General features: G+C 44.0%; 1 protein-coding gene across 2 annotated transcripts in view; it reads left to right on the top strand.

The window, feature by feature from the left end:
• Positions 1 to 492: 492 nt before the first annotated feature.
• Positions 493 to 16439, top strand: part of TRAM (translocating chain-associated membrane protein 1) — a 57653-nt gene continuing 41706 nt past the window's right edge. Inside the window, exon 1 of one of the 2 annotated variants that reach the window (XM_067106983.1) lies at positions 493 to 739. In XM_067106983.1, the coding sequence (XP_066963084.1) occupies positions 611 to 739 (129 nt within the window). In that variant the 5' untranslated portion in view covers positions 493 to 610. The remainder of the gene's footprint in view (positions 740 to 16439) is intronic. The other variant, XM_067106984.1, reaches the window with a different exon arrangement.

The following is a 16439-nucleotide window of genomic DNA, read 5'->3' as shown; positions in this document are numbered from 1 at the left end:
CTTTTTCTCCTGATAAGGGTTTCTGGTCGAAACTGGATGTGAAGAGCTATTATCAGGATTAGCAGCAAAGGGCAAACCGTCAAGAATCCCCAGCGCTTCACGTTTTAAGGTACCGCTCATTTTCCTACTGAACCTATGTATTATGGTATATATTTTCCCTCACTTTAATAAGTGATGTTACAGTCATGGACAATATTATGTCAAAGTTTTAAGACTACCTATTGTTGTTTCATTATCAGGATGCCTCAGTCTATTTAAAAACATCCGGTGCCGATTCGTACTTTAGTTTTGACAGCTCAGTGGCCACGTAATTCTGGAGAGCTTACTGAATTATTTTTACTTTGGATAATACCAATACAAATAATTTCATGGCACAGCAGGCATTTATAAACCAATAAAAATACAAAAAATTATATTTTATTTTATTAAAAATACCTATTTTACATTAATTTGATGTTAAACATAAATAAGCTTAGATTTTAGAAAATTAAAGGAATTAATCCTGAGTGAAAGAATGTGTGTCGTGTACCTACCGGACACTTGACAGTTGTTCGGAAGCGAAAGCGTGTTTACTTTGATCGGCGTCGGTGAACGGCAGAGCACGGCGACCATGGCACTCAAGGGCGGTCGGAAAAGTAATAAGAATCCTCCGATTCTCAGCCATGAGTTCGTTATCCAGAATCATGCCGATATTGTGTCGTGTGTGGCTATGGTGTTTGTCTTGGGATTAATGTTTCAGGTAATGTTTAGTTCACCCAGGTTTTACGTTGGTACTTTGCAAAGTGAAAGGTATTTCTTCCCGATACCTGTCATCTTCCCAGCTGTTGGTATTTGTACTGTAGTATTCAAAGATTTTATTCTTGTAATGAACGAGAAAGCTAATTATGTTCTTATGTGTTCAGATGTTCCTTTGGCTTGCAACATATCTAGTTGGTTTATTATTAATTAGCCTATCCAAGACCCAAGTTAGCCTACTGAGGGTCAGAGCCAGGCCTAGATTTTCCCAATGGGATGGCTGATGGTTGATGTTCAGCGTCAAGTATACTAGGCTATGTACAGTTTTACTTCAAACCATCAATGTATTTTGTTCACATGTCATAACGGTATTTATAAATATTAGCTCCGTGCGGACTGTATGGAACAGTTTCGCGAATATGTGAGAGATTTGGGAGGCATATGTTTAAGAAGGGGGTAGAACTAAGTAGTAGCTCCAGCGGCAGCGGCCTTCTAACTTGACTTTTCTACAGTTTTTGGTTGCTAATTATGGATTTTCCTTCAATTTTTGTCACACGAAAGTAATTAACCTGTAATTAACCCCAGAAGTCCATCCAACAAGGGGTTTCCATACCACGATCTTCACGAGACAGCACGGCTCGTCTGTTTCCGAACAGTTCATATCCGTCCGGCAAGAGCAATAACTTGTTAACATATGTGTATCAGCCCCCAGGCCAGTACTAAACACGGCGAAGGACATTCCATTTGGCCGACAACAAACAAGTGCACTGCCAGTATCAGAAGCCCTAAAAGTGTAGAAAAACCGGTTTCCAAGGTAAAAACAGGCACGGAGTTAATACTTAGAATTACCAAGAAGGGATTGGCTAAAGGAGTCTAGGTAGATCTAAGTAGCAGCTCCATGTGGCATTTAACCTTCTAACTAGACTTTTTCTACAGTGTTTTCAGTTGCTAATTATGGAACGTTTGGCTTCAATTTTTGTTGCACAGTGTAATTAACCTGTAATTAACCCTGAAGTCCATCAACAAGGGGTTTCCATCTGCCATCTTCACAAGACAGAGCACAGGTATAGGCTATCGTGCAATAACTTGTTAACGTTTGGGTACCCCCGGCCAGTACTAAACACGGCGAAGGACATTCCATTTGGCGACAACAAGCAAATGCACGCCATTATCTGAAGCCCGTAAAACTGTAGAAAAAACCAGTTTCAAAGGTAAAAACAGGCATGGACCTAAAACTTAAATTACAAAATCTATTCTAAATGGAACCATATTAACCTAGAAAAGCCATAACCAACCTAACCTACCATAGCCAAACCTAACCTAGTAGCCTAGGCCATGTTACTTAGCCAGTGCCTTGGCCCCGAGACCCCAGTGAAGGAAACTCCACTTTTCACCAGGAGTTTCTCCTGTAACACTGTGCATCTTGTAATGGCAAAAATATAACCAGTTGTGAGGTTAATTCAGTCGACGACAAAAGCAATGGTAAATTCTTGGTAAGTAACCAAGTACTATATAAAAAGTCAATTTCCAAAATAATACCCGCCCATAGCTAATCCTTAGTTCTACCATCATAACATGTACATTGAACAATTCCAATGTTCGTTTCTTAGCATATGAGCTTAAAGAACCACACTTAACCTAACCTAGGGTTTGAGGTCCTAGTGCATATTATTAGCTTGAAAACATTCTATAAACTTCCCCAATTCTCAGTGAAACCTGCCATTTAGATTAATATTGTTGTATATCATTAGTTTTGTATTTTCCCCACCCAAAAATCCCTGTAGGGGTAGTGCCGTCAAACAGTGCATGGTTGCATTGTAGCATTATTAAGGTTCTCTGCAGCGTGCCTTCGACCTTTAGCTGCAACCCCTTTTTGTTGCTTTCACTGTACCTCCTTTCATATTCTTTCGTCCATCTTACTTTCCACCCTCTCTAACTATTGATTCATGGTGCAACTGCGGGTTTTCCTCCTGTTGCCTTTCAAACTCTTTCTACCCACTTTCCCTTTCAGCACTGAATGACCTCATAGGTCCCAGTGCTTGGCCTTGGCCTAAATTCTATATTCCATTCCATTCTCACCAAAAAAACCCTGCTTTCCCATTGTGGTCCCTCAAATTGTAGGGTATAAGGACCATCCACTAACACTCTAAATTCTGATTTCCTAATGAAGAGAATGAGGAACATTCATAGCACATATTAAAACATAGCAAAATAATATTTTCAAGTCCAAAATGCATAATATAATGGTTTAAAGCAAAGAAACACTCATTGTTTTGTTTTATATATTAGTATAGGCCTAGCATATATGTATGTTACTTCAACCCTCAAAATGCATCAATGTCCAATTGGAATTTCCCCCATAAATGTGTAAAACTTCATGAAAACACAATACTCCAATTGCCTTCATATTTTTTTGCTATAAGAAAAGACCCTATTTTTTCCATATCTGAGATTACTTTTTCTTAAAGATGACTACGGTACTGAAAAATGCTAAGTTTTAGAAAAATGGTAAGAAAATAGCAAAAAAACAGAAAAAAACCTGAAGTGGGCATTATTCATAATTCTTGACCCAGCATTTTTTGGGGAAAGCTAAATCTAAAGAAAATGTTTGTGGAGCAAGTTTGCAACCATCTCTTGATAAATAACTCCATACAAAAATTATTTGTTCCGACCGATATACAAACCGTCGGTCCTTTACATTAGAATTACTTCCAGTGTAGCTGGAAACGGCCGTTGAACTTTGAACAAGGTGGTTAAGCAGTTAACTACCGTCCAGAAGGTGGGGATACCGCCTGCCTGGATGTAAACATTCAATTTGCTTTCGGCCCATCGTGTACTGCAGACATGATTTCGCTCTCTGCCTGACTGCCTTTGAGCTGTTTTTCCTAGTGGGATTTTTCCTGTTTTGCTTGTTTTCATCATCATGAATGTGGATACAACCAGCAAGCCCTCCTTTCCCTGGCTTGTGTGTCCTGGGGTGGGAGGAAAAAGTGTAATACTTTTCGTTCTAGCGTGGATATGGACCCACACGCCCTCTGCCACCCGGCAGAGTATGTATGTGTTCACGCGATCCACCTTGCTCTGAGTGTTGTTCCTGGTCTGCCGAGCAGTGGGCAAAGTTTGAGGGGAGGCGACAGTACCTAAGGAAGCCTGCCAAGGCATCATCTGAGGGTTATACGCCCCCAATGACTCCCTTGGTGGCTGACCCGTTGGGATCGTTGCTCCCTCCTGGCAAGCTTCCCCTTCTTGCTGCCTCTCCCTCGGGTGAGGACTCCCCCTCTCTTCCTCATTCGTTTAAAAAAAGTGTGGAGAGGCCGGCGAAGGCGGACGATCAGGACATCCTCTCTGGGGCTATCCTGCGCTCGGTGAATCTTTTCCCCCACTGCAAATAGAAAAACTTCCGTTTTTACCCGACTTTTCCTCAGGCTTGGCGGTGGAAGTGTCTCTCGGTGCAGGTATCTGACCTCACTTCTACCTGGCTGCACCTGGGTCTTCCTGGTACTGGAGAAACCTCTCTCCATACCAACTAGGTCACAGGACAGGAGAAAGAGTCCGGGCATGCAGGTGCTCCAATTCTTGCTAGCACTTCTCAGGTGCCAAGAACAGTTCGGAAGGTGCACCAGTCCCTCGGGTCTAGACACCTGGTGAGGCACAGAAGAGGTCCCTGCTCAGTTTTCCGAGAGGCTTCGACCTCAAGAGGACTGGGACACCTCTAGAGGACAGCACAAGTTCTCGTCAGCCAGCTGCGTGCTCGACTTCCCCCAGTCCCTGGCTGCATTAGTGGAGGCCAGCCTGGCTCGGGAGAGCTGAGTATGCAACTCGACTCACATGAACTTATCCGTTCTCCTCTGGAGAACTCTTCCCATGGCAAAGCATTCTCCTCGACACAGGTTGCCGTCACCATCGCGGTTTGATGACCGCTCGGCCCGCTGCTCCTGTTGGTTCTGCCAGCAAGACCAGTGGGGGCACCTGATCCTCCTCGCCTGTCCCCTACCTCCTGGGCTCTCCCAGGGTGCATGAGATGGACAAGAAGAACTCCGGTGAGTTGTCTCCCCAGTGTTGTACCTCGGGTGTATGCCTGGCTCGGTCCTTGGGTCGGCCAGGTAAATGCGCCCCGTTTTCAGGAAGGATCATGGGTCTGCCGAGGTTCTCCCTCCTGCAGGGAGAGTGGAACCGGGGGACGACCACACCCTGGAAGGACTTGAGGTCCTCTTCCCCAGGATGCAGACACCCTCGAGATGCAGAGGACTTTTGCTGAGGTAATTGCACTGATTTGTCAACAGGGCCTCTTCTGTGGATCATCCTTGGCGCCTTGAAATCTGGGGACCCAGAAGGACCCAAGGTTTCAGTGGGGCTGCCGTGACCCACACTTGCAGGGGTTCTTGAGCAGTGAATGGTCTTGTGTCTGGGCAGGACAATTCCCCTGACGATCGAACCACTTGGACAAGCTGCTTCCCCTAGTCTGCCTCGTCAGAAACGCTTTTATCGCCATCGGAGACATTGCCGCCTAAGCAGGTTGACCCCGGACCTGGTTTATCTATAGGCCCAGGTCTCGTTGTGGCAACTTAGTGCAGAGAGTATCTCCTTCTCTCAGCAAGAGGCCTTAGTACTGGAAGCCACACGCCATGGCAGCTTTCCAGGCAGTCTCCTGGTTGGAGCTTTGGTCATTCACAGTATCCAAAGTGGCTGCTTCCTCAGGCACTATCGTTTCAAGGGAAGACTCTGCTTTCAGGAGACTGCCAGTCTGTCAGGTAGAGCCATCTCCTACCTTGCCCACCAGATGGCAAACCGGTGGGCCAACCTGGTCTGAAGTGGAGAGACACTGTTCTTTCTCGCCGCCAGGTCTGTAGGGCCAGGTCAGCAATGACCCTGCGGGGACGGACCTTTGCTGGGGTTTACGTCTCTCTTCCTAGAGAGTTGGTGGACTCTGCGGTGGACAAGCGTCGGGCTGATGACAGTGACCACCTTGTTCACCAGGCAGTGACCAAGACCTCTGGGTCTTCGCGTTCCCACTGCGGCCATGCCCTCAGGTCAGGCTAGCACTTCCTCGGCCCCTAAGTCCCAGTCTTTGAAGGGATCCCGTGGGAACACCCAGCCTTCTTCTTCCTCTGGAAAGGTGGGTCTTCCTACCCCTTTCAGCCCACTTTCCAATCCGGTAAAGGGGTTAAGGGAAGAAGGGAAACACTAGGAGGCATTTCTCCCCGATTGCTGCCGAAGGTGGGGGTGCCTGTCGTGCCATTGGGCAACGTGGCAGCAATCTGGGCCGAGACTTGGATAGTGGATGTCCTTCGGGAGGGATTTCTACTACCCTTCGAGTCTTGGTCACCCCTCACCAACTCTCTGGTCCGTCTCTGCACCTCGTCCAGGATCAATGAATGACTCCGCACTAGAGCAAGAAGTGCAAGTCATGCTGAGCAAAGGTGCTGTGGAGTCGTGTAGAGATTGGTCTCAGGCTTTTACAGCCGTGTCTTTCTTGTAGAGAAAGCAGCGGGGTTGGATACTGGTTGTAGACCTCTCTCCCTTGAACTGATTCGTTTGCTGAGGTTCACGATGGAGACGCAGCGATCCGTGCTCACCTCCATCAGGGAGAACAACTTCATGCGTCACGGTGGATGTGAAGATGCGTATTTCTAAATACCCATTCATCCGTCCTCACGCAGGTTCCTCCGCTTTATCCTCAGGGACACGGTCTTCCAATTCAGGGCAGTCTGTTTGGGCTCTCGACTGCTCCCCAGGTGTTCAACACGAGTCTTCTCTCATGTGTCAGCTTGGGCCCATTCGCGCGGGATCGTCTACTGAGGCATCTCGGCGACTGGCTGGTCCTGGCGAGCTCCCCCTTGCAGTTGCTGTAGGACAGGGATCGGCTCCTCAGGCTTTGCCGTGATCTTGGGATCGTGGTAAACCTCGAGAAGTCAGATCTCACCCCCAAGCAGAGGATAAAGTACCTGGGCATGCTGATAGACACGGTAGCAGTAAAGTCTTTCCCTCGGACTTCTGTATCAGCAGGTTCAGGAAGGCAGCACAAAACCAGCTCGGAAGCGGCAAGTCGTGTCGGTCACCTGTTGTTACTGGAGAAGCTGGTATCTCATGGCCGTCTTCACCTGCGGTCTCTACAATGGAGGCTAAAGGGAATATTGGTCCCAGTCCGAGACCCCCGTCCTTTCTCATCCCTCTCCCGAGGAGGTGAGAGGACCTTCACTGTGGATGGACGACAGGAACCTCTTGATAGTATCCCCTACGTACTCCCCCTCTGGACATGCTGCTGTTCTCGGGTGCATCGACCGAGGATGGGGCACACCCTGGAGGAGTTGCTGACTTTGGGAGTGTGGCACCGAGGCGACAAGCACCTTCACATCAACATCCTGGAACTCAAGGCAGCCTTCCTGGCTCTCCAAGAGTTCCTGGATCGAGTGATGGGACATTCCATGGTACTGATAGCGACAATACCCACGTTAGTGGCATACGTGAACAAGCAGGGGTCTGGTATCCCTCCGGCTCCACCAGTTGGCGATGCAGGTGCCAAAGTGGGCAGTAGCTCACTCGGTGGAGCTGTCAGCTAGGTACATTCCAGGCAAGAGGAATGTTGTGGCAGACAAGCTCAGCCGCCAGAATCAGGTGATCAGAACCGAATGGTCCCTTCACTCAGAAGTCGCAGAAAGGCTGTTCGACCTGTGGGGGCATCCAGTCATCAATCTGTTTGCCATCCAGCACAATAGAAAACTCCAGGTATTCTGTTCAGTCGTTTCGGACCCATGGGCCATTGCAGAGGACACATTCCAGCACCCGTGGGACAACCTCAACATCTACACCTTTCCTCTGTTCTGTCTGATTCACAGAGTGATCAACTAGCCAATGGTCACTCCGAGTCTCAGAATGATTCTGGTGGCACCCAAATGACCACATGCCGTTTGGTATCCGGACCTGCTAGCCCTCCTTTCCGAGGCGCCAGAGATTCCCCTGGCCCAACCTGCTGAGTCAACCCCCCGTGAGAGCGGTATCACCAGGCAGTGCAGTCCCCTGTCTTCATGGCTGGAGGTTATCCACCATCTCCTGCAAGCAAGAGGCTTTTCGGCGTTGCGCAACAACGGAGATGGCGGGTACCTCCGGCGATCCTCCGCAGCAGTATACCAGCGAAAGTGGTCCATCTTCTGTGGTTGGTGTCATGGATGGGGTATCTCCCCAGTCAGAGCTACAGTCATACCCTGAACTTAGGCGAGATTAGGTTCCAGAACCCCTCGTGCAAGGTGAATTTTCGCATCTTCTCAACCTCTTTTTAATAACTTCTTTGGATGGAAAGAGAAACCCACAAGATTCTTGTGTATAACTTGTTTACTGGCAAATATTTACAAGTTATACACGAGAATCTTATGGATTTCTTCCATCTTCAAAAAACTGAAAGAAGTTTTTGTGTGGTTCAATAACTTCTTTATTCTGCATCTCTTTCTCTTAGTTCTGGAATGCTTTTTCATGAACAAATAGTTTTTTTATTTTGACTAATACAACCCTTAGTTATTATGTCTCTGTTTTAGAACGTATTTGCCACTACTATCCATTTACACTTTGTAAATGGTACAGGTAAAATTAGATCAATTTAAAATATCTACTGTACTGTATAGTATAATGTAGGCTCGCTACATATACAGTATGTGTATGATATACCATAGTGTAAGCTAAGCTAATTCTTGTTTGTTATTCAATTTCTCTTTGTATTGAATTGTCATAAATCCTCTCATGAACCTCCAGAATTAGCTGATATTAGTAATTACTGTACCTTGTATGTGTAGAGTACAGTCATACTCGAACTTCTGTGAGGTTAGGTTCCAGAACCCCTCACGCGAGGTGAATTTTAGCATAAGTTTGGCATGGTCTCTAAAAATGCTAATAAATGCTTATTTCTAAAGTTTAAACACTAAATATGACCTAATCATGCTCCCAAATTATTAAGTTAACTTTTAAATGAAATTAAAGTTACTGTAATTTCATTTAAAAGTTAAATGAATACATTACCCTTAAAAAAGAGAAATAAATGGTTTACATAAAAGTTGAGAGTTGTAAGAGAATTTCTCTCTCTCTCTCTCTCTCTCTCTCTCTCTCTCTCTCTCTCTCTCTCTCTCTCTCTCTCTCTCCTTCCAGCCGATCTATTTTTAGAATCGTCTCAACCTCTTTTTAACAACTTCTTTATTCTCGTCTCTTTCTCTTTGTTCTGAAATGCTTTTTCATGAACAAACAGTGCTATATTTTGACATACAATTCTTAGTTATTATGTCTCTATGTTTTAGAAACATATTTGCAACACTAAGCGCATTTACACTTAAGTAGATGATACGGGTCAAATTAGATCAATATGAAATATCTGCAGTACAGGTAAAGGCGTACAGAGAATTAATAAGTTGTAAAAATGTGTGCAGACAAACTATGAGCAGAGAGAGAGAGAAAAGAAGAAAAGAAGAAGAAAAAGAAATAATTCTAACACGAACAGTAAAAATTGCCTGGTTCAAGGGTTGTCCTTACTTAAGAGAGTGAAATTATTTTATCAGTTGCAGTTCTTGGAGACTGAGAGAATAATGAGAGAGAGAGAGAGAAAAAGATTGTCCTTACTTGAAATGTCAAGTTATATTATTTGTGAATTATTACGGAGAAAAATAGATGGTTGACTTAAGAATATAGTGTGTGACTCTCCCCATTCCACCAATCTATTTTTAGAAGTCTTCTCAACCTCGTATTTACATACTTCTTTATTCTGTCACTTTCTCTTTGTTCTGAAATGCTCTATGTCTCTATGTTTTAGAGCAGCGCACTTACAGTTTGTAAACGGTACAGGTTAAATTAGATCAGTTCAAAATTTCTACTGTACAGTTAAAGACATACAGAGAAACAGTGCTGTAATCATTAGGTGGGCTAACATCGAACAGAGAGATAACAGTTGTCCTTACTTAAGAGAGTGAAATTTTTATGAATTAGACAGACACAGAGAGAGAGAGAAATTACAAGAAAAATTTGACCACTGATTAGCAACACTCCCATTCTTGTCATGTTAAATGACATGTCTGACAACTTTTGCCTTCACCTTCTTACAAAAGATGAGGGAAGAATTTGTTTGTTCAAGATAATACAATTTTGTATTACAATTTTATTATTATTATTATTATTATTATTATTATTATTAATATTTGAAAATTAGTACTTATTATTACGTAAAGGTTTATCATACAAATAAACATACCTGTATACATGTACCATAAAATTCATCTCACTAAGAGAGAGAGAGAGAGCGAAGAAAATTATTACTTTAATAATATTTAATTTATTTAATTCACACATAAAAGCTTGAGAACTTATAAATTACATAAAAATTAAGCAAACACTTTTGCAGGGTTTCTCAGTGTTCAGAAATCGCATGTCTGTGAAAAACTCATGTATGACCATTAGTTAGGTTCCAATGAAAAATTTGTGTGTCTGTGATTTCATGCAACTCGAATCGCACAAGTTCGGGTATTACTGTATACTTTATAGTGTAGGCTAGGCTACCATTTATGTATACAGGGATTGTTTCTCCTACCTAGTGTAGGCTAGGCTCTATTCAAGATACGTTTTTCCAACAAATAATCGGTTTTTTGGAACCCAACTCCATCATAAGTAGAATAATACCTGTATAAGCATTTTTAGTTTTTTATGTGTTTGAACTATCAAAATAGGCAGTTCTAAATGTTTTTAAAAGGTTCTAAGTATTTGCAGGTTTTAACTATTCGAAGAGAGTGGAGTGCATCCCCGTGAATGTGAGGGTTTACTGTGCTCAGAGAACAGTATAATGTAGGCTAGGCTACGTATATGTTCGATGTACCATAGTGTAGGCTAACCTAATAATTATTTGTTATTCAATTTCTCTTTGTTGTGAATTATCCTAAGTCAATCTGCATGAACCTCCAGAGCTAACTGATATTAATAATTACTATACCATATATGTATACAGTATACTTTGAAGTGTAGGCTTGGCTACCATATACCATATGTATTGGTACTGAATACTCTAGTGTTGGCTAGGCTATATTCGAGATTCAATTTTTTCAACATACTATGGGTTTTCTGGAACCTAACCCCATCGTAAGTAGGATAATACCTGTACATGTAAACACAAGATCAGTTTCTCTCTCTCTCTCTCTCTCTCTCTCTCTCTCTCTCTCTCTCTCTCTCTCTCTCTCTCTCTCTCTCTCTCTCTCTCTCTCTCTCTCTCTTTATGTACTTTATATATCCTTTAATGAAATATGAATCACTGTATCATTAACATAAAAATATGAAGCAAACTCAGGAATGAGCACATGCATACATATATGTGCGTGTTACAACTTTTAATACTCTGATGTAGGCTCCATGACAACATGCTATTGGCTGGGGAGTTGGAGTAGTCAGTCACAGAGCAACTCTCCCCCTCTCTCTCTCTCTCTCTCTCTCTCTCTCTCTCTCTCTCTCTCTCTCTCTCTCTCTCTCTCTCTCTCTCTCTATGACAACATGCTATTGACAGGAGGGTTGGAAATACCCCATGAAAAGCTTGTAGCTAAGATGCTTTGTGCATACAAGTCAGAAAGGTGAGTTGTATTTTCTCTCTCTCTCTCTCTCTCTCTCTCTCTCTCTCTCTCTCTCTCTCTCTCTGAGATAGAGAGAGGGTTTTGTGCATATGTAACATGTATTTGTTCTGACCACGACATACAAACCATCAGTCCTTTACATCAGGAAAATACTTACAGCAAGGCTGGACCACGTTGTTAAACTCTTGAAAAGGTGGTTAGGCAGTAACTACCATCAGGTAAGCAGAATACCTGCCTATCTGGATGTAAACATTCCAGTTTGCTTTCGGCCGCCACACGTCACAGACATGTTTTCAGATCTCTTTGCATGACTGTCATTAAGCTCTTTATTATCCCGGTGGGATCTTTCTGTATTTTTGTGTACATATTACGTGTGTTTGATATTTATTAATACACAAACCCACGATTTGTGATAGCCTTGCATAGGCTGTCGTTCCCCTGTGTCTGTGTCGTGTTTGATGGCCAAGGGCGTATTTAGGGGCCATAACTGAGTGGTAATGCTGCTCTTCCAGTAGCGTATTTAGATACTAAAGGCGTTTCCTTGTACGTTTGGATATATTAGATGGGATGTAATATCTTCGCTCCCCTTCATTGATTGGGAGGTAACAAGTTCGTTCCCCTTCGTGGGCTCCTGCTCTCTGTGTACAAGGGCATAACTACTTCCTTTCTACTTGTGCTGAGTGGTGTTTTCGCTGCCTGCACTTGGAGAGTTGGGGGGGGGCTGGAGTTGCTGGCGCCATTGGTGAGTTTGCTTCTATGGTGCCCTTGGTGGCCTCTCCTCCTTCGTTCTCTCTCCCTGTAGGTTCTTCCTTATCTCTCCTTCGAGAGAGATCTCTCTCCTTCGCCCCCTTCGCTCGCTCGTCAGGCGAAGACCGCGAGGGTGGGGGTTGCAGGCGGTTGGGCGACCTCTTCTCAGGGACCTCCTCTCGCTGCGTAGGGCAGTTCCCCTCGGAGTGAGAGGAGTCTCCCTCTACTAATCATCTTTGCTTTTTCTTTCAATTTGACTGTGAGCATGGTAACCACAGCAGTAGTTGGCTGGATATCTCAGTTAGGATATCTTTGCCTGAAGGAGTCCCGACATTCATTCAGTGTTGCCTCAGGATCGACCACAGTACCTGGTTCAAATGGCATAGATCCATGTCGGGACCGTTCCGATTTTGTTCCCTCCGATGTGGATCGATCGCTGTCATTGCTGGCCTTCATGTATGCCATGGCACTTCCTCTGGCGTATCTGTGGTCCATCTGCTCCTGCTGTGTTTCCTGTGTTATTGCTCCTGTTGACTCGGCGACTGTCTCTGGGCAGCTCCTGGTCTCCTGCCGCAGCCGTCTTGGTCGCTCCTGTCGCTGCTGGTGACGTTCATGTGGCATTCCTAGCCGTTGCTGTAGCTCCTGCCTTCCGAACCACTTCCGTAGCTCCTGCATTGGCTGTCCTGATTGTGCCTGCTGCTTCTCTTGGTGATCATGTTGTGGGCCGCTTCTGTTGTGATCTTGCCTAACTGCCTTGGAGGTTACGATGTTTCATGTCTAATCTTGCCTAACTGCCCTGGAGGTTACAATGTTTCATGTCCACCGTCCTGTAGAAGATGTTGGAGTGAAGGTGAAGGAAGTTGCCCTGTGGAGGTAGTATCTTCGATTTTGTCTTCTGCTGCCTCTTCCCTTCCTCTCCAGTGGATAGACCTCCGTCGGCCGAAGGAGAGGAAGGCTGCTTCTTCCCCCTTGATGTCCTTTGGACGTCTAGGGACTGCCTCCTTTCAATGAGGCAGTGGGTCTCTCGTTAACTCTTATGACCTTCAGGTTCGGGAACTGATTTGCAACTTCTGGGTTTTGTGTTTCGGGAGCCGCGGGCACGCAGACCTCGGTTTGCACTCCTGTTACCAGTCCTGGAGGTTCGGGCGCTCGGTCTTGTGCCTCTCTGAGTGCTTGAGATTCTGTGGAATATCGAGTATCCCCATCTGGTATGGAGTGTGAGAGAAAGGGCCGAGGCACCCAGGTGTCTTGGCTCTTCCTGCCAGCACTACAAATACTCCCTGAGTGCTTACCGGTGCTCAGTCGGGTTCCCAGCCTGGTTCTCAATCTTATCGGTTCGAACACCAGAAGAAGCAGGGAAGATGTTCCCTTCGGGAGTCCTGTGGCACTTCTAAGGGACTGACTCTTGTGGAAGACTAAGTTTCTCTCTTTGGCTCTTTCCACCCTCGTGTGAGAACTGATTCGCATTCTTCTCTAGGGTCTCATGTTTCGGGGGCTGCAAGAGCACGGCCTTGAGAGGCCACACCCTTGTTGCCAGTCTTAGAAGTCTGCGTCTAAGATTGGTTCTGTGCCGGGCTCTTTTCGATTTCTTAGGGAACCGAAAGCAGCCGCTCCCGATCTTTGGGAGTCTTATAGGTCTCTCGAATTCTATGAATCGAGGGCTCTCCTGGTTAGAGGCACAGGGCGAGAGAAAGTGCTTGTCTCGCTGCTGAGACACCCAGGTGTCTTGATGCTGCCCACCAGCTACTTTGGTTGCTTGGCCGGGTTTCATCCTCATGTCTTGAACCTTAGGGTTCGAACACGCAATATAGCAGACACAGAATTCCGCTTTAAACCTTCTTCTCGAGGGGCCTCAGCCTAGAAGGAGTTTAGAGTTCGGGAAATTAGTGCTAGTTCACGGCAGACGAGTTCTGCCCTGTCCAGTTTCGCAGTCGGCTTGCTCGCCCTGCTCAGCCCCTGGTCACGTTCACAAGACTGGTCCGGCTCGGCTCACTCCGCTTGCCTCCCAGTCCACCACTTGCCACCCAGTCTGGATTGTGTTCATGTGGTTGGCTAGAGCTAGTCGTCTAAGGTGTCTTGTCGTCACTGTAGAAGCTGTCTCCTCTGGGGCATCTTCGCCTTCAATTCTCTTCATGGAGAATGAAGGAGATCTGCTTCCAGTTCTTAATCCTTTCCTCTCTCGAAGGATGAGGGAGGATTTAAGCTGGTGCTTGATCAACAGGAACCTCTGAATATGCCTGCATATTCTCTTTGCAACGTGGTTCTGTTCTCAGATGCACTGACCGGGGAATTTGTGCCCACCTGTAAGACCGTTGTCTTCGAGGTGTGCAGCCAAGACGATAAGTACCTTCTCATCGACATCCAGGAACTGAAGGCAGTTTCCTGGCCCTCCAAGAGTTTCAGGTTTGGTTTTTGAGGTACTTTGTAGTGTTGTTGGGCAACAGCACCACAGTAGTGGCATATGTCAACGAGCAAGAGGGTCTCGTTTCCCTCCTGTTGCTTTGGTTGACTTTGCAGGTGCTCAAGTAAATGGTGGTGCAATCTGTAGAGCTATCAGCCAGATACATTCCAGGCAATGGGATGTATTGGCAAGCAAGCTCAGCCTCTGGCATCGAGTGGCGGAGAGAGAGCTCCCTTCACTCAATTCTTCACAAAGAGGTTGCTCGACTTGAGGGCTCCCTGTCATACGTAAAGCTCATATATATTATGATGAAGTCAAGTGAAATCGCAAATGGAATCTTGAATTTTTTTACATAAAACAAACATTCCCCCAAACGGCCAGCGTCATCTGTTAAGGAAAAAATAGCAAAATTAATTTCACAACGAGATGTGTTTGTTATATTTTGACTTGAAAACGCTTTGTATAATGAAAAATAACCTTGCCCCAATAAACAAAGTGTCTATAGATTCATTTATGCTAACAAGAACCAAGAAAAGCACTCTGAACGTAGTTGAATATGATGGAATAAACTTACAGCGTAATCAATTTCTAAACCAAAACATTGATCGCAATGATTGCAATTTATAATACAAAAGCAGTATAAGAATATATACAACATTATTGGATACAGTGAAGTAAAGCATAACATTTTAAAAGATCCATGGAAAAGATGCATATTAGTTATGTTGATGTTTGTATATGATATTATGTGGATATAGAGTACAGTATCATGTAGGCTAGGCAACCGTATATGTATACGATATACCGTAGTGTAGGCTAAGCTTAATCCTTGTTTGTTATTCAAAATCTCTTTATATTGAATTATCATAAGTCAATCTGCATGAACCTCCAGAATTAGCTGATACTGTATTAGTAATTACTATATCGTTTATGTATAGAGTAACTTTGTAGTACAGTATAGGCTAGGCTACCATATATGTATGCATGGTACTGAATACCCTAGTGTAGGCTAGGCTATATTTGAGGTAAGTTTTTTCCAAGAAATGATGGGTTTTTTGGAACCTAACCCATCGTAAGTAGGATAATACCTGTATAAGCATTATTAGTTTTTTTGTGTTTGAACTATCAAAATAGGTAGTTCTATGTTTTTAGAAGGGTTTTAAGTATTTGCGGATTTTAGCTATGGGGGCGGGAATGTGGTACGCATCCCCCTCAAAGACGGGGGGTTTACTGTGATGGTTAAATAAAGAATTTCTGCTGTAAGAAATACACTATAAATTATCGTGCTTCGGCAACATGGATGAAACTCAACCATAAATAAAATTGGAGAGAAAGTATTTTAATCAAGACTACTGGGCATGAAAGAACACAAATTACTGCTTCTTTCACACCAATAAAAGATAAATACGTAAAGCCTGTATTGTGACGAAATCAAGTGAAAATGGCGAACGGAATCTTGATTTTTTTTTTTTTTACATAAAACAAACATGCCCCCAAATGGCCAATGTCATCTATTAACGAAAAAAATAGGTAAATTAATTTCACAATGAGACGTATTTAATTTATATTTCGACTTAAAAACACTTCGTGTAACAGAAAATAACCTTGTCCCATATATAAATAAAGTATCAAGAGATTCATTTATGCTAACTAGAAGCAAGAAAGGCTCTCTGAACTGAGTTAAATACGGCGAAATAAACTTCCTGCGTAATTGATTTCCAAACCAAAACATTGAACGCTCACAATTTATAATACAAAAGCAATATAAGAATATATACAGTATTATTGGATACAGTGAAGTAAGGCAAAACATTTTAAAAGCTCCATGGAAAAGATGCATATTCATTATGTTGATGTTTGTGTACAGTAATACGATATTAATATGCGAAATATCGAGTACAGTATAATGTAGGCTAGTCTACCGTATATGTATATGGTATATCATAGAGTAGGCTAAGCTAATTCTTGTTTGT

The sequence above is a fragment of the Macrobrachium rosenbergii genome, chromosome 7 (assembly GCF_040412425.1).
Source record: "Macrobrachium rosenbergii isolate ZJJX-2024 chromosome 7, ASM4041242v1, whole genome shotgun sequence".
Taxonomy (NCBI): Eukaryota; Metazoa; Arthropoda; class Malacostraca; order Decapoda; family Palaemonidae; genus Macrobrachium; species Macrobrachium rosenbergii.
The sequence above is the reverse complement of the archived record's forward strand: the minus strand, read 5'-3'. Positions and strand labels throughout refer to the sequence as shown.